Genomic DNA, 20432 nt, shown 5'->3' with positions numbered 1-20432 from the left:
GGGACCTGTGAATATGGGACCTTATACAGCAAACAGGATTCTGCAGATGTGATTAACGTTAGAGTCCTTGAGATGGGGAGATGATTCTAGATTATCTGGGTGGGCCCAGTCGATTCACAGAAATCTTTAAAAGTGGAGAACCCTTCTCAGCTGGTTAGAGAAATGAGATGGAAGAAGGAGGAGGAGAGGGCTTCCCTGGTGGCGCAGTGGTTAAGAATCCACCTGCCAATGCAGGGGACACAGGTTTGATCCCTGGTCTGGGAAGATCCCACATGCCACGGAGCAACTAAGCCTGTGTGCCACAACCAGTGAGCCTGCGCTCTACAGCCGTGAGCCACAGCTACTGAGCCCGCGAGCCACAACTACTGAAGCCCATGTGCCTAGAGCCCATGCTCCTCAACTGCACTGAGAAGTTCACGCACTGCAATGAAGAGTAGCCCCCACTCACCACAACTAGAGAAAGCCCACGTGCAGCAACGAAGACCCAACACAGCCAAAAATAAATAAATTAATTAATTAAATTAAAAAAAAAAAGAAGAACGGGGAGAAATGTCAAGCTTGGGAGGTACTCAACCCACCACCAGTTACTTGGAAGATGGGAGGGAGGGAGCCACGGTTTAAGGAGCGTAGATGCCTCTAGAGAATGAGAACGGCACACATCTGACCACCAGCAAGAAAATGGGATCTCAGTCTACAACCACAGGACATGGAGTCTCAACCACCCAATGAACAGGGAAATGGGTCTTCCCCTCAAGCCTTCAAAAAGGAATCAGCTTTGGAGACTTCCCTGGTGGTCCAGGGGTTAAGAATCCCCCTTCCAATGCAGGGGGTGCAGGTTTGATCCCTGGTCGGGGAGCTAAGATTCCACTATGCCTCGTGGCCAAAAACCCAAAACAGAAAAACAGAAGCAGTATTGTAACAAATTCAATAAAGACTTTAAAAAATGGTCCACATAAAAAAACATCTTAAAAAAAAATCAGCTTTGCCAACACCTTGAGTCTAGCCCAGTGGGACTGGTGTCAGACTGCTGACCTACAGAACTGGAAGATTAGAAATGTCAGTAGTTTAACCCACTAAGTGTGTGGTAAATTGCCACAGCAGTCATGGGAAATGAACACAAACACTATACCTGGAGGTGACTCCATCCCGTCCCATCTGTCTGACCATGCCCTTGAACACAGCACGGATGAGACTTGTCCCAGGGGCAGCCAAACATGACTTATGGCTGGTCAGAGTGACCAAGTGGACGAATAAGTCACTCTTAGAAGCCTGAATGTGAGCTACAGAGGAACACCAGGAAGCATCCGTCGTGGGAGCAGAGAGGAGAGCACAGTAAGCGGCTGAAGTGTGTCAAGAACCAGGGAACAGGGAGAAGGGAACCCCTGGGCTGACCGGGAGCCCACATGACCCGGTCGCTGGACCCGGCTCCCGTTCTGAACCACTTCCAGTTTTCCCACAGGGAGGCTGAGCTGCACTCTGCTCTTTGCTCGTCCCATGCGGCCTGGCTCTGCGTGGCACCTCCTGGTCTTTGCTGGAAGTTGTGGCCCTTCTGTCCTCATTACTAGATACATCCCAAGGATAACTCTTACTTTTCTCTTCCCCTGAGGCAACCGGAGTGGACCTGAACTCCTTGTAACTAAGGCAGCCTCACACACTTCCTCATGTTCAAGGTTTGGTCTTATCCACTTAGCCTCTCGGAGTTGTCTTCCTAGTCTACACAGTAAGTCCCCTACATACGAACCTTCAAGTTGTGAACTTTCAAAGATGCGAACGTGCGTTCACATGTCCAATCAGGTAAGTTAGTTCATGTGTCTGGTGTACATTGTCAGGTGCGTGCATCCTCTACAAGTGGTTGTGCTTTTCTGTACTTTACTGGACAGTACTGTATAGAATACAGTGGGACAGGATCTTTATTTCAAGTCCAGGATGTCTGGAAGCAAGCGTAAAAGCAGTGGTGATGTAGCTGCTACTACTGTACTTTTCAAGGTACTGTACTGTAAGATTAAAAATGTTTTCTTTATTTTTGTGTTTGTTTTTTACGTATTATTTGTGTGAAAAGTATTATAAACCTATTACAGTACAGTACCGTTGATATATATACCGAGTGTGTTAGTTGGGTACCTAGGCTAACTTTGTTGGACTTACGAACAAATTGGGCTATGAATGCGCTCTTGGGATGGAACTCGTTCGTATGTAGGGGTCTTACTGTAAAAAGGGGTTGAAGGTGGGGTGCTAATACCTACACCAGAGGATGCCCTGGGGATGAATGCACTAATATGGGGACAGCCCGCTGACTGCATCAAGCCACACACTTGGCTGTGTGTGTGGTTATTCGGTGACATCTCAGGTGGTGGCTGGTGGCGTTCTGTTCTCCCCTCGCAAAGGCTCCAAGCTCACGGCTCTCTCATGACCCCTCCTTTCCCCCAAAATCCTTTCGTTGTTTTCTTCTCGTCTCGTGCCTCTCCTCCTTCTATGCCCATCAACTTCTCTGTCCCAAGCTCCCAGGGATACTCCCTGTATCGCTAAAGTGCAGAACTGGTCTTTGGTTCTAAAAACACCTGCGACCCCTGCTTTCAACATACTTCAGGACAAATGGATGTCAAAGACATCTCTCTCCGGGGGGGGCTCCTTTGTCCTCTGCATGGCTCACAGCATGTCAGAGCCTGCCGGCCCCGCGCACCTCTCCCCCCTACCCCTCGGGGGTCAGAACTTGCCGCTTCGGTGACTTTACAACCGCGTGCCTACACCAGCTTAAGTTTCCAAGTAAATAAACATGGGACAAAGGGGTGCCAGCAGGCTAGGATCAAAACGTGTCTCCAGCTGTTGGGAACACAAAGAGAAGCTGTTTCCTTAGAAACGGATTCCCAGGAGAAGGGGTCTAGTGGGGCTATCTGAGATCTCAGCAGAAGCTACATGGACCTGACGGTTCAGGACACGGCCCAGAGTGGCCTGAGCCACAAGAGAACAGCAGCCCCTGCTGGCTCCCCAGAGGAGAGACGCTCCCTGGATCTATGGAAAAAAATGGTCTCGTGGAGCCACGGATAGAGCCAGGGGTGTGAAAACATCAATGCTGAAACATGTTTTGTAAAGTTTTAGCTTTCAAAGCACCTCTGTATAGAATGTTCAATTTATCTTCTCAAGAAGCCTGTGATACAGGCAAGGGAATATGTTCCCATTGTACAGATGAGAAGAGTAAGGTTCACAAAGGCTAAATCACTGGCTGAGTCACCCAGCTAGGGCAGCCGAGAGCGCAACCTAAGTACACCATGTCCTGGGCTCTTAGGTCAGCCTGCAATCTTAAGCCAAATTTGAACCAGTTGGAGACAAAGAACTTTCTTACCTTCAAAGATTTGGAAAACAGAGATATTTACTGAAAGACGTAAAAAGCAGATGATCCAAATCCCTTATTCGTTTTCTTCCTTTAAGATAAATGATGCTTTAGGGATGAAGGCACAGCCTAAGATTTCATTCCCAGGACAGCCTCAGCCAGTCAGGACAGAGTGGAAATTTCCAGAAATGAGTATTTCATACATACACTTCCAAAGCTAAAGGATGCTCAGAGTCCAAAGCTTTCAAGCAGATTAAAATGCATAGCTTTCTGAAAATCTTTGCTGACGCTGGCCAATGTTCAGGCTTCTCCAGAATCCAAATGGGCCAACATGATTTACTGAATTCTTTATGAATTAAGAAGCTGTAAATTACCATCTTCTTTTTTCAAACATGCATTACTTTCCACGCTTTATAGCCAAGATGAATAAACAGTATCACAGAGGCAGTTTTCTCCCTGGGAAAATGCCCTCCTCTCTCTTCCTGCTCTTCAAATGGAGGATCACCTAGTGAAGGATGGTCTGGTGAAGTTGCAGTAAGTTTGGGTAAGGAGCCCAAGCTGGTATTATTTGGAGTTTGAAAGTGCTAAGTGCTGTCTCTGCAGAATATTTTACCATGAAACTTTCTCAGGCCAGGTCTTAGGCAAACAGCAAGTACAAATCACACACATGTAACTGACAGAGTAGAAATGGCAGGTGACTGGAAACTCAGGGACTGGAAAAGGGAGTGGCTCCGGCGGGAATGAGATCCCCCCCCACCCTTGCTTGTAAATCACAACAGTTGCTCTTCATGACCAGACATTCATTCTCATTAATTGCATTCGGGGTGCCAGGTATTTCCCTGCCCTGGAAATAATGCAGCCTGAACTCCAGCTGGAGAAGAGACTCAAGTGCTGGAACGTGTCAAAGTGTGCCTGGGCTCAGATCTACCCCACCTCCTGAGTCGAAAACCAAAAAAGGACGCAGCTACATCTGCACTCTGGCTCTGGACAAAGAGAAATGAGCCTAAGAGAACTGCCTTTTCACAGCGTGGCTGCTATAAGTTGAATTTGTATCCGTTCTAGCAATAATTTATTGTAAAATTATTTCCTGATAAATACAAGTGAAGATTGGTTTGGGAAGAAACAGAAACTTTTAGAAAAATCTAATTGTTTCCAGAAAATATGGAAAACAGCTATAAGATGCTTGGGTGTTTGAAAAAAATTGTTATAACAGCTATGTCTTTGTAAAGATGTGTCAGACAAAATGATTTTGCTCAAAAAGCATGGAACTCAGCCCAGTCCCCTTCTCCCTTTACCATTCAGGAAGTCAAACATAAGGTCCAAGTGATCCAGCAACACAGTGGAGTCAGGACAGCCTCTACACCTGGCAGGACCCCTAATCCATCACTAGACCCAGGCCCTGTTCCTACATCTGTGAAATGAGAGGTTCCTCATGCCCGACCTCCAGGGACCCTGCGAATCCTACGATCCCTGCGCCCTTTTCCATTTTCTTCCCAACCACCCGGCATCAGAGATGATAATATTTCAGCCCCAGAGGCCCCGGCCCTCTCTCAGCTGTATGCTAAGCAGCTCTGCAAGGCTCACGGCCAGGAGCGGAGCTGCCTGATTTTTGGCAACTGGATAAAGCAAGTGGCTTCAGAGCGCTGAGATCTGGAATCATGTGGGGACATCAGTGGACCCGTTTCGGGCCACCCCCCGTGACTCTGTGTGTGTGTAGCGAGCAGGGAGAGGCCTCGCCGCGAGGTCCCCCGAGGGGGTGGCCTTCCCTGCTTGCCCCCTCTGGTGCGGGGTCACCCTGCGTGCATCCCCTTTTGGGCCCTCACCCCCAGGCGAGGCCTCACTCAGGGGACCAGGTCTCCTCACAGCTGCCCTGCACCCCTGCGAGACACAAACAACACCCTTTTTTGAGTGAAACAACTGACCACCCAGGCTTGCCAAAATGAGGACAGGCTCTGAAAGGGGGCAGTTTTATTTCAAGGGTCTGATGGGACCAAGGAGATGGAATGAAAAGTTTCAGCTATTAAAAAAAAAAGGCTGTAGACTGTCTTCTTCCAAACAAACAAACCATCCTTTGAACAAGAAAACAGCCCTGCTAACGGGGTCAGGCTGGAGCTGGATCATAAAGGAGTCACGTGTCCCTGGGGCCGCTCTCCACTCCTGCTCCCCTGATTTCTCCCTCTGCTGCTTTTGGGAGCCCAGTGCTCTCCTGCTGGGGTCTTGCCAAGGAATGAGCTGAGCTCATCTGACACCGGCCCTTCCCAGGACACAGTGCTTAACATTTGGAACGGGGGCCCCTGCAAATCTCTAAGGGTAGAATTCCAGGCAGGGAAATTTCCCCGGAATCTCTCATATCACAGCATAAAGGCTCTTCAAAAATATAAGAGTTGCCTCCATTACCAACTTTCAACATTTTATGGGCTTTAAAAAAAAAGACTGAACCATGAGTTTTTTCTCTCATGTTTACAAAATTTCTCTCGCTAATGATTACAACTTATTGTTTGTGTGAAGACTATGTTACGTGGAATGATTTACAGGATGGCAAAAACTTGACAGGGTAAAAAACCGTAGAAGATTCCCCCAACTCCATATTAACTACATTATAACTGTATTAATATTTTTGTTGTTGTTTATTTTATTGATTAAGTAGAGTGTATTGAGGCTTCTACTAATTCAGCCCCTCTTCTGAGTACCAAAGACATAGACGGAACTCTGCTCTTATCTTGTCCTCAAAGAGCTTATAGGCTGTTGGGAGGACAGAAGAGATGTGAAGACATTATATCACCCAGAGAAATGACATGGCCAGCCAGCGCAGAACCTGGTGGAAGCACTGAAGGAGAATATTGGGACATCCATGTACAGCTGTGTAGGTTGTGCACTGCACAACTTTGGGGTCTCCATCCCACAGACCCCATTTTCAATAGAACCCCTGGAAACTTTGAGTGTGAGGAGGCTTGTGAGACTTCAGAACAAGCACCCAGGTGTCAGATATAGGTCTAGAGCAGCAGGGAGGAGTCCTCACTCCCAGAAAGAAGGGGGAGAATTGCTGAGGATGTTTGAAGGCTCATGAGGTGACACATCCCCTGCTGGGAGGAGGGCTCTGCTTTTTAGTGGAGATACGGGAGAAAGCATCACTGATTAAGGTGTGTACAATTTGCGGCAAGGGCTTAATTTCCAAAATATAAAAACACCTCATACAACCCAACAACAACAAAGCAAACAGCCCAATCAAAAAATGGGCAGAAGACCTAAGTAGACATTTCTCCAAAGAAGAAGTACAAATGGCCAATAGGTGCCTGAAAAGATGCTCAACATCGCTAATTATTAGGGACATGCAAATCAAAACTACAACGAGATACCACCTCACACCGGTCAGAATGGCCATCATTAAAAAGTCTACAAATAACAAATGCTGGAGACAATTTGGAGAAAAGGGGACCCTCCTACACTGTTGGTGGGAATGTAAGTTGGTACAGCCACTATGGAAAACAGTATGGAGGTTCCTCAGAAAACTAAAAATAGAATTACCATATGATCCAGCAATCCCACTCCTGGGCATATATCCAGACAAAACTCGAATCCAAAAAGACACATGCACCCCTATGTTCATAGCAGCACTATTCACAATAGCCAAGATATGGAAACAACCCAAATGTCCATCAACAGATGAATGGATAAAGAAGTTGTGGTACATATATACAATGGAATACTACTCAGCCAGAAAAAGGAACGAAATTGGGTCATTTGTAGAGACATGGATGAATCTAGAGACTGTCATACAGAGTGAAGTAAGTCAGACAGAGAAAGACAAATACCATATGATATCACTTATATGTGGAATCTAAAATATGACACAAATGAATGTATCTACGAAACAGACTCATGGACATAGAGAACAGACTGGTGGTTGCCAAGCGGGGGGGTTTGGGGGAGGGATGTAGTGGGAGGTTGGGGTTAGCAGATGTAAGCTACTCTATATGGAATGAATAAACAACAAGGTCCTACCATATAACACAGAGAACTATATTCAGTATCCTATGATAAACCATGATGGAAAAGGATATTAAAAAAAGAATGTATAAATATGTATAAATGAGTCACTTTGCTGTACAGCAGAAATTAACACAACATTGTAAATCAACTGTACTTCAATAAAAAAGGGTGTGAACGATCTGGGGTTATTCATGTTACTTCCCAACTCAAAGTTACTGCAGTGCCTCACAGGGCCTTATACGATCTGTGGTCTCCAAGACTTACCTCTCCGAATTTACCTCCTGCCACTTCCCTCTCCCCACACCTCACTCTATGCCAGCCACTCTGTTCTCCCTGCTGATTTCTGAATGAGCACACAAGTGCCCACTCCAGGCCTTTGGTCCAGCTGCCCCCTCCACTTGGAGCTGCATTCTCCCAACCGACCGAGTGACCAATTCCACTTCTCATTCTAATTGTTGCTTATATGCCAGATCCAATGCCTTCCCTGACCTGCTTATCAACATCGCATGGCAGCCTGTCCCTCATCTCCCCCACTGCATGATGGATCCCTGGGACTGCCCATCCACTTTCCCGAATCACTTTTCACTTTCTGGTAGACTATGAATTTACTTATTACCTACATTAATGTTTGAAGAGTGGGATTCATAAAACTTCTTTTCACATCTTTGGTTTTTCAGCATCTTCTGCTACACTCGGTTCTAACTTTTGTAGTATCGGGTTGAGCCAGAAACTTTGTAGTATATTTTGATTACATGGAAGATGCTATATGTTTTCAAAAAAACATATAACGCTAATCAGGTCCAATACAAACTATAAAGACATTGTTCCTCTAGTAAGTGGTTCTATACTCTGATATGTACTTGTCACTGAATTAAAAAATACAGAGCTATATTCATAACATGTAGTTTAAAGAAAAAGATCAGAGTTTTTGCCATCAAAAGTGAAAAAGAAAAAGAAATAAAAGCCACTTTAAAAATATACCATCAGAATATTTCATTGAAGCATTAGGTAGCTGAACAAATGCTAAATGGTGAGTGAAAAGCCCTGGTTTCTAGTGATGGCCCATCTATAACTAGTTGTGTAGCACTGGATATGATCCTTAACTTCTGTGCATCTCAGTTTTCTCAACTCTAATTGTGAATTTTAAGACATGAAAGTCACATTATCGAAAAATGCTCCAGCCTCCAAACACATACGTTTATCATGTTTTTTAAAATCAAATAAGGAAAGAGAAGTTCTGGCGTTGTGCTGGAACTGTGACTAACAGTACTTTTCTTTAGCTCGAGGATGCTGCTATTCACACACCAGTGGTGGGCATGGGCTCTGTGGTACATGCCAGCCGTGGAAGCAGATCTGCACAGAGTCCTCCATACATCCTTCTCTTTCTGCTGTGCCTGACAGCCCGGGACAGTCTGTGTGAACCTGACGGGCTCTCTCAGACACAGAGACCAGCATTTCAGCCTCTTTAACACTTTAGTGGCTGAGGCTCTAAGCCACTCAGCAAGTGTTTGTCAATCTAGGTCTCAAACTAGTGGGAAACGCATCTTTTATTCTGGTGCTGGCTGCCAGATGCACTACTTTCATCTGTTACCAACTCCAAGCTGTGGAAACAATTACTGGGATCAAAATGAACATCCCTATGAAGCTGAGGGTCCCAAAACAAGGTCCAGAAAAGCAAAGTGATTTTGCCAAGATGCCTGATTCTGTTGTGCTATGGTGGAAAGGACCTTGGACTTGGAGTCAGAGGACCTGGAAACAGTCAGTCATGGTTGTGCTCACATCCTTTTGGAGTCTCAGGGTTCTCATCTGAAAATACCCCTCCCTCATGGGACTGTCACGGGAATTGAATGGCATGAAGTATGAGAAAGTACTTTGTGACCTTTTAAGAGAAATCCCCAAACACACCAAAACGACAATAGTGCTGGTCAGGATTCCCTGGGAAAGACTATTTCTTATCTGGGATCTAAAACCTAGCACTAAAGACAAACTGAGGAAAACAAGATTAGAAAGTCATTTGAGAAACTGTTCGTTAGGATCTGGGTCACCTGGAAAATTACTTTTTCACTGGCAAAAACTCGCTCCCTGAGGATGTGCCCTCATCACATGGAGCTCGTGGACAGGACGGCCATGGGGAGGGGAGGGACCAGCTCTTCGATGCGACGGGACTTACCAGGTAGCGCTCTTCCTGCCTCATGCTGGGGGTACGGATCATGTGATTCTGTTCTCCTCTCCAGTCTCCAAATCGACGGAAAAAATAGTTAGATAAAAACCGGTTGACAGGGTCTCTAATGATGTTGATGTAGACAGGCTGGTCTCCTCCAAACCTATGACGCACACAAACATGGAGCTGGTTACAAGCCATCACTTCTGGAGGAAAATCAAGTCCACTTAGATGCTGGCTCCCCTCTAGGTGAATATATCATCATCAGCAGACCCTGTCTGCTCAGGTGCCAGTGAACCAACTAATCAGCAAGCAGTGTTTCCTGATGGGCACTTAGTATCCTGCGGGAGGTGCCTGTCCAGGTACCTGCTGAGAGGCGGTGAGGGCTGTGCACACTGCGGTATTTGTCAACGTGAAGGTATAGATGGGGTCTCGTTTTCTCAGGAGGCTGCAGGTTCCTGAGGGCGGGGCCACGCTGAACTGGGTGTTGTATTTCCACCGGCCCTCATGGAATGTTTTGACTGCCTGGTAAATTCCGAATGCCTCGTTGGGTGAAATGGTACTTATTCTACATTCTAATTCAAACAGTCTCAGATAAGGGGCTCTGCAGGAAGTGGATAATAACAGCCAACATTTAGGAAACCTCCCTGTTCACCTTGCTGTAAATACTCTGTAACCGGCTTACCGAACCCTCCCCACACCTCAGTGGAGTAGAAATCATAATTATCCCCATTTACACCGGGGAAACGGAGGCAGGGAGCTCGTAACTTGTGACTGAGCCCGGATATGAACCCAGGCAGTCTGACTCCAGAATCTGTGCTCTGAACCATGGAAAGAAGATTCCAAAGCTGAGAAAAGTAACAGTGTAAGGGATAACATGAACACAACAAAAATCAATATAATTATCCTCAAATGATGGCAAGGGGTTTTAGATAAAAATAAAGCAAATATCTAAGTGTGCCATTTTAATTCCTTCCACAAAGGGAGTAGACAAAGGCACTGAATTCTGGCCCAAGAGGGAGGCCTTCGCCAGGCAAAAGGATTAGGTTGGCTGAATTTGTCTTACGGATTCCTCCCCTTTCTCTTTGAACTGCCTGAAAGCAGTGACCCTGAAGGGCCTGGGAGAACTCTCCAGGCTCTGGGCAGAGGTCTTGCTCTGGGGACCTCCTGAGGGACCCGCAGGCTTCTCTCACCCCGTGACCTTCCGATGAGGAGGCCTAGACCTTCTGTCAGGGGTCAGAAAGAGCTCAGAGAAAACAAACGGACCCGATCCTGCTGCCACCGCTCCAGCTGGCAGACTGTTCACCTTTCAAGACCCAGCCCAGAATCACCGTTACATCCTTCCGCAGTTGACTCCCTTCCTCGTGTCGATTCCTCCCTCCTCTGGCTCAAATGCTCTCTCCACTCTGTGTGTACATGTCTGCCTCTCCCATCAGACTATGGGCCTCCAGAAGCCAGGAACAATGTCCTTCAGACAGTGTGTGGCACACAGTAGGTGCTCAACCAATGAAGCCATGGTCTTAGAAGACACCATGGGTGGATGTTTCTGAGTTTGCAAGTTTCCGCTACTATCACAGGGCTCTGTGGTAAAGGAAAGTAGACATACGAGCCACCAATCGCTTTTTGTGTATTGATACATAGAACGCTTTCCCCAGGTTTTTTTTGTTTTTTTTTAATGTGGACAATTTTTTTTTTTTTGCAGTACGCAGGCCTCTCACTGCTGTGGTCTCTCCCGTTGCAGCGCACAGGCTCCGGACGCGCAGGCTCAGCGGCCATGGCTCACAGGCCCAGCCGCTCCACGGCGCGTGGGATCTTCCCGGACCGGGGCACGAACCCGTGTCCCCTGCATCGGCAGGCGGACTCTCAACCACTGCGCCACCAGGGAAGCCCAATGTGGACAATTTTTTAAGTCTTTATTGAATTTGTTACAATATTGCTTCTGTTTTATGTTTTGGGTTTTTGGCTGCGAGGCATGTGGGATCTTAGCTCCCCAACCAGGGATTAAACCCACACCTCCTGCATCGGAAGGCGAAGCCTTAACCACTGCACTGCCAGGGAAGTCCCTCCAGGTCTTTGCATTTTAAAAGAGAATCTTCAGAGAGAAGAATCCAAAGGCACAAGAAGGAATGACTCTCCACTGGTGTGATTTCAGGCGCCAGGATGCGTGAGTGCGACTCTGGACTCCTCGAATACACCACATTGGAAAACACACCACTCAGGAGCAGGGTTAGCCATGCCAACACGACTCTTTGTCAGATCCCAGATGTACACAAGGTGACGTTCACGCAGCTGGGCAAACAACTAACTAGTTCCAGAAGTCAGCTGTACCAACCACCGCTAACCACCATCACCCTGGATGTATCTTCCTCTTTTTAATTGAATTGGGTTTCATATCTATGATAAACAGCAACTAAAGTAATAGGGTTAGGGATTAGAAAGACAAAGCCTGCATACCAGATGTGAATGCAACTCAACCCTCAAATTGCAACATGCTATTAAAAACCTCAACTGTGCTTCCACGGTCATGTGAAGAATGACTATTACCGCTAATTAGCAGAACCGCCTGGTGCTGTGAGTCCATGCGCGGCTGCCCACTACGAGATGGCTTTCTCAGCCTGGTCACAGCCACCTTCCACTGAAGGCTGTAGATGAGAAGAATGACAAGGCTTGTCGAGCCGGGGTGACCTGCTCCTGTTTGCACATTGTGACCCAATGCAAGATTCCCAGAAGAAGTTTTAGACAATGTAGGAATTTATTGTCAAATAGTATCAGATACTGTAAGAGCCTCTCTAGAAATTTCTAACTGTGAGAGAGGTATCTGATACATATCTTTCCTCTCCCAGAAAATGACAGTAATAATGGTTTCAGACCACCAACCCTCATCCTTTTTCTAGGACACACAGCTCCTTCCCAAACTGGCAAAACCTGGGGTGACATGTCAGTTACACAAAAGGGGCCAAACACCACCCATGTGTCCCTGGGCTTGAGAAGGGAAACAAATGTCCCACCCTCATCCCATCCTCTCTCAGGATCAGTTTGTCTTCTCTAATTTTAAAATTCTGGTCAGAAGTCCAGGTCACCCTTGGAAGGTCTCTGGGTCACCTGAACTGACTGTTCCCCCCACCCCTCCCCCGCCTTCCCAGGAAGCACACCACTCTGTCTTATTTTTTTAAAACCCTTGAGAGGAGATTCCACAGCCTCCCCGTGAAGCCCATCAGTTGAGGCGTCCTTGTTACGCTCGACCAAAATTCCTAATCTTCCTTTTGTGCACATTTCCTTTGGTTTGATCCACTCGACACAAAGGATCAGCTCCTCTTCAGATGCTTTTACAACTTATAGCCTTCTCAGCTCCTTTAACATTCTCTTGCATGTGTTTCTTTTTGAAATCCCTTTAGCATTTGTCTTGAGATTCATTTGCCTTAATTTTATAATCTATAGCTCTAATCTCATCTTTATCGAGTTTTTAAAAAACCCGAGCCGACCACAGCTGATGAGAGGGTCTGTGCTTTGCATATACTGGAGAGTAGGAGAGTCAGGTCATATTTTGTCTTTCACTTAACAATACCCCCTCTTTGTCCTTGGTCACCACAATAACCACTGCATATTTCGAGCTCTTTCCAGGCATCCTAAAATAGCAGGTATTTCCAATTTCAGTGATATCTGTTCATAGGTCATATTTACGAACTCTTTAATTACCCCTGTGGGTCTCCTTCTGACCCTCTGCAAATTTACCGTATTCTGTTTTTGGTTTTTTGATGAGAAGATGAAGGTCCAAAGCAGGACATAATTCTCTAGAAATAATAACTGCATGGTTCTCACGTCTCCCATACATTCCTGAATGTCTCATTCTGAGGATTTGCTTCACCACTCGCCCCCCACAGCTACCTCCATGGATCAGCCCTTCAATCAACACGAGTCACCCCCCAGTAGCTACACAAAGCACTTGGGAAAGAATTTTAGGTACCCTTTCATCAGATTGCTGATGATATTCTTCCTGGGCCGTTAATGCATGCATTAAATAACAAGACTTAAGGCCAAAACGATATACATGACTCCTCTGCAAGGCAGAAAACCATTCAAAAGTGACAGTCCCCAAAGGCCTTATGTCAAATAGAGCAGATTGCACTGAAGGCCATCAGACTTGAAGGAAATGTTTCAAATGTTATATTTAAGGGGGGTGGGGGGTGGGGGAAATGGGCAAGTAAAGACTGAGAAAGTTTAGTAGCAGTATCCGTACATCATGTTTACACGTGAGATTTATAGGCACGAGAGGGAATAAAGTTCTGTTATATTTCCTCGCTTGAGTTTCATACCAGATGCATTGGTCCGCAAAGGATTTGTATCACAGGAGATGGGACAACATTCTGCTCGGAACTAAAAGTAATTCTTTAGAGACATAACCTGCTTACCAATACCTGTCTTTGATTCATATTTTACTTTCAATAAAGCATGAAAGTGAAAAACAAAAGATCCGAGAGAGTTAAGACTATTTTGTTCTCCTACTACAGTAGAGTTTTCTATGAGGGCAAACAGCTTTTGAAAGTCTACATATATATAATTTTTACTTGTGCTAAAATACACATAACATAAAATTTACCCTTTCCGCCATTTTTAAGGGTACAGTTCAGTGGCATCAAGTACATTCACGCTGTCGTGCCACCATCACCACCATCCAACTCCAGAATCTTCCCATCATCCCCAACTGAACTCCCCAACTGCCCAGTAAACAATACATCCCGCTCCCCTCCTTCCTCCTCACCCCTGGCAATTTCCCCTCGGCTGAACGTATATCTGGATTTTTCACCTAAAAGTAGAGGTTACTCCTGTGCTGTCACCTACATCACAAAAGGAAGAGTGTCCCAAGGCTAGTGGCCCATGCTTTGATCCCTGGCAGTGAGGAAGGAGACACTTTGAAGTGAGAGAAAGGCCACTGTGGAAAAGGATGTAGTTGTTTGGGGGGCAGCAATGAGGGGCTGCCTGCAGGCGGGGCGGGGGAAGATGGTTGGTTAATGGTCATTTGCTGCAACGGGGTGGAAGGGCCGCCCTCCGTCCTCACAACCTCATTCACTGGACACTTTGGTCCTTGGTGCCCAGGACAGAGCCTCCCATCACGAAACGCAAGCAGAGGCTGAGCTACTCTCTGCCCCCTGAGTGTCCTGGGGGAAGAGAGGTGGGAGCTTCTGCTGAGTGGGGGTGGGGCAGCTGGGACACTGGAGTTAAAGTTCCTGCTGGGAGAGAAAGATGACTTGATGGAAGCAAATAGAGGACAAGGAGGAAGCCCTTTGTGGTGTGCAGGGAGATGGGCTCAGGGCAAGTCCAGATCACACTACCCACCCCGACGGGCCAGCCACGAGTGTGGGCTCACAGCGCAGCAGAGTCCACCTGCTGTGGAGGGAAAAGAGAAAAGGGAGGCGGAGAGCGCCGTTTTCGGAAGATGAGTCCAGCCATGTCTTCACAGGATAAACTGAGAGAAGACTCTCATTCTGAAAATCAAACTTCTGGGCTCTAAGCAGGTGAAGATAGCATTCAATAAGCACTAATATCAGTTTTATTTTGACGCTCTCTTCAGAGCTTGAGGCGTCTGTCACTGTTACAAAAGATTTGCAGGAAACAATTAAAATGGATGACTTTGCTAATGAGAATGAAAACAAAGTCAACGTTTAGAAATAAGATGTGGAAACCCGTTTGAATTATGGAATTAGCGAGATCGGATTTGTTTTGTTAAATGATGCCATCAGAGGGCAGACTTTGTTCACATCAGTAACTAAGACCTCCCTTCAAGGGAAGAAAGAAAGTGTCCAAAACTCACATCGTGTCCTTGCACATCACACCCTACTTACTTCTGCAGCGATTGATTGATTTTTAAATGTTTTGCTTTGGCAAGTTAGTTTTGGCATTGGAGCCGCCATCAGAGACAAATAAGGAAAGAGAAATGGACACAAGGAAGGGGAAGGGGGTCATGGGTGAGAAAGGAAGAGACCCGGAAAAAGGTTAAGAGTAGTGGTAGTTTGAGATCAGTTAGTGTATTGCTATTTCATAATTCGCTTGGGCTATTTTCAGAGCATTGCGCACTGACACAAACCTTCACAGTGTTTTTCCTGCAAGACCCGAGTTGGGGGTCGAGGGGAATTGTAGATTGGAAAAATATTACTTCCCCCCCCGTCAAAAAATAATCTTAGAAAACAAAACGGGGCAGGAGGGGGGAAGACAAATTGAATTGTCTGTCACAGTCCTGATGATCTAACACGTACTTAAAGAGATACGTTGGGAAGCTGAACTTTTTCAAAAATTCTAATTCTTTAGGTGACTTCAACAACTGGGAACAGACACATGAAACCAGAGTATAAAAATATTAAACATCCTGGGCTTCCCTGGTGGCGCAGTGGTTGAGAGTCCTCCTGCCGATGCAGGGGACGCGGGTTCGTGCCCCGGTCCAGGAAGATCCCACATGCCGCGGAGTGGCTGGGCCCGTGGGCCATGGCCGCTGAGCCTGCGCATCCAGAGCCTGTGCTCCACAATGGGAGAGGCCACAGCAGTGAGAGGCCCGCGTACCACAAAAAAAAAAAAAAAAAAAAAAAAAATTAAACATCCTACTTAAACATCACAACAAAGAGTAGCATCTTTTAGGCCGAGGTCATTTTGATTCACTTCTCCAGGTAGACCAGGTGAAAAACACCTGTCTGGCCTGAACTTTCAGGTAGCTCAAAAACCATGTGAAAGAGCAGTGGAAAACCTCACGAACCCAAACTGATCTGAGGTTCCTGCTGACCTCGTAGAGTTTATCTCCTCTGGCAGGAAGCCTTCCCCGAGACAACTACAAAAGCACTATTTTGGTCTGACAGTATTGCTTTCTGTGGTTGAATTAATAAAAATGGATATGGTGAAATTGTTCCTTCTAGGGCTAAAAACAAAAGAGAAAAAATGGGACAGGACAAGATGCCTAGGTTATGAATAAATGAAACTTACTGAATCACCAAAACCTCACAGGAGAGAATTTTACATCACTCAGAGTATCTAAATTCCAGACAAGAATGCCATACTTAATGGAGAAAAAGAAATAAGGGGTGATTCATTTTCGTATAATGTCGTACACTTCAAGAGTTCAGACCATAAATGTACAAAAGAAGGTGCTGGGAAGGAGGTTAGACTTTTCATTCTTACATTCCGCTTCCCAGCAAGTGTTTTGCTGCATGTCAAGAATGTAAGGAAACTTAGACATAAAGCATCAATACAGAATATTAGGTTGCAGCGTCAATTCTTCTCTTAATAACCTCATTATCTTGAAACAATGCGTGTCAGCAAAGATCAGGGTAGGTGTCTTAAGAGCAGCTTAATTATCTCTGTGCCTTATAATTCAAGATACAGACCTCAGTTTTAAAAGTATGTGAAATCCCTCTAAACAAGCCCCAACATAGTTGTTTTTCTCTATTAATTGTGTATTTGGGGGCTTTCCTTGTATGCCCACAGTTTGCCATTTATACCCAAGAAATTTTCCTTAAATAAAGCTATTCCCTTGAAAAAGAAAAGCTGATGGCTTAAATTCCCATGTTCAATGAGTGTAATAGTCTTGTAATGTATTCAAATTCAATGTGTCATTCTGTTTATGCTTATGGAGGTCTCCTAGCTGAGGCCCCGGGCCTTGCGCATGTGGGATGGGAAGAGAAAATGAGATTGAACCCATAGTCAGCGTGAGTTTTTTCGAGCTGATCAGGCCAGTCTCTACTTTTTCCTGCTTAAAACTCTTCACTACCGTGCCATTCCTGCTGTGCTCCCATTTCCGGGATTCCTTTCCATCCTTCTCTTTGTTCAGTTTTTGCTCAGGCTGGCTCCTGGGCCGCCAGTGCCCTTCCCCTGCATTTGTCTAAAGCTGGACCATCCCTCACAGCCCAGCAGCAATGGCTCCTGCTCTAGCAGGGAGGGTCCTGCCCTCCCACTTCCCCTAGGGGACACCCACTGAGTCTTCCTCCTAAAGCTCATCATGTTTCGTTGCTGCTTCTTCCTTAATGGACGAAGAATTTACAGTTCCCTGAAGGCATGGGACAGCATTTCTTGTTCACTGCAGAAGCCCCAGTCCTAGCGCAGGGTCCAGAGATAGAGGGTCGTCAGTATGTATGTATTTAACTGAACAAAATGGAATGGAGGGAGAAGCCAGCGAGAGCAGGGCCCTGTCCTCAAGGCGTTACATTAGAGACGCTGCCAGGCTGCATGGGACAGGAGCCAACCTGGGGGCTCAGGCTGAGGCTTCTACAGAAATGCCTTTTAAATGCCACTTGGAATGCACATAATATCCTTCTCTCCAAGAACTTGAAAGGCTTTCCTTCACGTGTTTAGAGCATCCCTACAAACCAGGGGTGGGCAGGAACTGTCCGTATTTCATAGATGGGAAAACGGAGACCCTCTCCCCACAAAAGGTTAAACTGTCCGCCAAGCCTATGGGCAGCAGGAAGGTCTGACACCCAGAGGTCCTGACAGTCAGGCTGACACTGCTTCCTGAAATGCGGTGTCTTCTAAAAGGTCTTTATCATTTTTTTTCTTTCTTTCAGAACTAAATCAATCAAGATTAAACTCTTGGTAGTGTAGGCCATGATAAAATACAGTCACCAGGCTGTGCCCAGCTCTGCTGATCCAATTAAGATATTGGTGTTGGCTTGTCATTAGAGTGCTATACTGTCCTGATTAAAATTAGTTGTGCTGCAATTTGTTTGGGTTGTAAAGATTTGCCCTTGAAGCAAGAGGAGTAAATGAATGAGGTTGACAAACTTATGGTTCCCAGGGAGTAAGGGGCAGGGGTAGGGATACATTGGGATATTGGGATTGACATATACACACAACTATATATTAAACAGATTAACGAATAAGGACCTACTGTATAGCATGGGGAACTCAACTCAATACTCTGTAATGACCTATATGGGAAAGAATCTAAAAAAGAGTGGATCTATGTCTATGTATAACTGACTCACTTTGCTGTACACCTGAAACTAACACAACATTGTAAATCAACTATACTCCAATAAAAAGTTTAAAAAAGAAGAAGAAGAAGAAGAAGAAGAAGAAGAAATGAATGAGGTTTGAGGACGTCAGGGGTGACGCAGAAAGAAGGAGGGAAGGAAGCGCATGAGCGAAGCAAGGGGTCAGAGGGTCCGTGCTCTGCCGTCTACAAGTCATAAAACACAAGGCCCGAAATAGCTACCCAGTCCTCGTTATCTAATTATGTCTAATTATATGTTCTCGGCCCACCGGAAGCGAGAGGCAGGGCACGCACCCCACACAGTCCAGTGACAAGCCACTTTAGACATGTGGTTGGGGACCCGCTCAGCTCTCCTGGACGCTGTAGCCCTGGGCCCCTGAGGATAATCCGCAGGTGTCCTCCTCACCTGTTCACCACCCGAGGGGACTCTGGGTATCAGACAGGCTGGAGAAACTTCAGAGGAAACTTGCTTTCAAAGATAAGGCAGCACCTCCTCTTTGCTGCTTAATAACTTGCTTTGCTGAATCTCATTCCCTTTGCACTTCATTTGCACAGGGCCTGCTGCACAGCAGGAAAGCGCTTTGAAGGCTAAAACCTTCTCCCACCCCGGCAGACTGTCAGGCATCCTGGGGCAGGGCAGCCAAAGTGCCTGCCCAGTGCATACTCAGGCCTCCCTGGTGGCCCGGCCCTCGGGGCCATTAAGTCAGCACAGCTAGCAGGACTCTCCTGTGGGCCTAGGAGGTCCCGTTATCCCCGTGGGAAAAGCAGTGAGGGAAGTGCCGGTCAGATGGCTGATGAGGGAGGCCCAGGGTCCCGGGCTGGTCAGCAGATCTGCCCCTGGACCCAGTGTTCTGTCAGCCCAAAACAACTGTGAGCTCTGACAGGCCAGCCTGCGAGGAGGAATCTGAGAACTCCTAGCACAGTGACAAGGCCACCTGTGCTAATGGATTCCGGGGGAAGAGAGGAACTTGCCCAGAACTTGCAGTTAGCAACTTGACAGGTCAAGGGTCTAAACACATAAATTCGAAGATTTGCATTATTATCAAAAGGTCCCTGCAGCTGAAGAAAAAAGTAGATTTCTAGAATACCCACCAGCATCAAACACGCAAGGCTTAGAGTAATCAGATGGAGTATTAAAAAGGTAGAGAGGCTGGTCCTAACGTTTTGGACCCTATAAAATACACATAATTCCACCACTAAGTTAGTGCCAGAGTCCCGTGCGAGTTCAAATTGTATAAAAATGTGCAATGAAATATGTCTGCTAAAATATCCATCCCTTGCCTATTTTGTTTCAATACAAAACCTAATTTTTTTTTTTATTTTTTTAGAGAGAACTGTCGGGTCAAACGGCTTCTCATTAAAAATAATTTCAAGTTTCCACAAGATTTAAGATTCGTATTCTAGAAAGAAATGAACTTCTGTCCAAATATTTCAAATTTTGATCCCTGTACAGCAAAAATAAATGGATTAAAAATGCCTTTTGAAGGGCAATTACACTACCTTGGAAACGAAGGTAGATTTTAAAGTAATTGTTTGTTAGAAGGAGACTAAGTACTGAAAAGAAACGAAAGAACCATTAAACTGGAAAATATCTTACCTTGAGAAGTTGAGGAAATGAACATGTCGAGTGAATAAATAGGGCTGTTCGGCGGTACTTATATTTTTAATCAGTTCCATCTATTAAAAAAAGTACAAAATTAGCATATATAGGATCTAATTTACCAAGCTCTATTAAGCTAAAGGTTATCTCCCCTACTCTTTTTATCTTCATTACTTCTTGGACCAGGGCCAAACAGCTGTGTTTTGTGCAACATTTATGAACTTTACATAAGGCTTCTTACTAAATAAAACACAGCTATCCCAATGTATCGTCCTGTATTTAATTTAGCTGATTGCCACCATGAACACAAAGTTACAGGTTAAGTAATTTTAGCTGGAGAAGTCAGCCTGTTGCTGTACCGAAATGCAAATAAGAAAATGCC

At 45.8% G+C, this 20432-nt stretch overlaps 1 protein-coding gene across 1 annotated transcript in view; it reads right to left on the bottom strand.

The window, feature by feature from the left end:
* UST (uronyl 2-sulfotransferase) overlaps window positions 1–20432 on the bottom strand; it is a 294007-nt gene that overhangs the window by 97566 nt on the left and 176009 nt on the right. The window contains exons 4-5 of the mRNA XM_081251041.1: window positions 20048–20127; window positions 9489–9642 (exon numbers count right to left, since the gene is read on the bottom strand). Coding sequence (XP_081107167.1) covers window positions 9489–9642; window positions 20048–20127 — 234 coding nt within the window. The remainder of the gene's footprint in view (window positions 1–9488; window positions 9643–20047; window positions 20128–20432) is intronic.

The sequence above is a fragment of the Mesoplodon bidens genome, assembly GCF_964165515.1.
Source record: "Mesoplodon bidens genome assembly, chromosome: 12".
NCBI classification, from domain to species: Eukaryota; Metazoa; Chordata; class Mammalia; order Artiodactyla; family Ziphiidae; genus Mesoplodon; species Mesoplodon bidens.
This window is presented reverse-complemented; position numbering and strand designations above follow the sequence as displayed.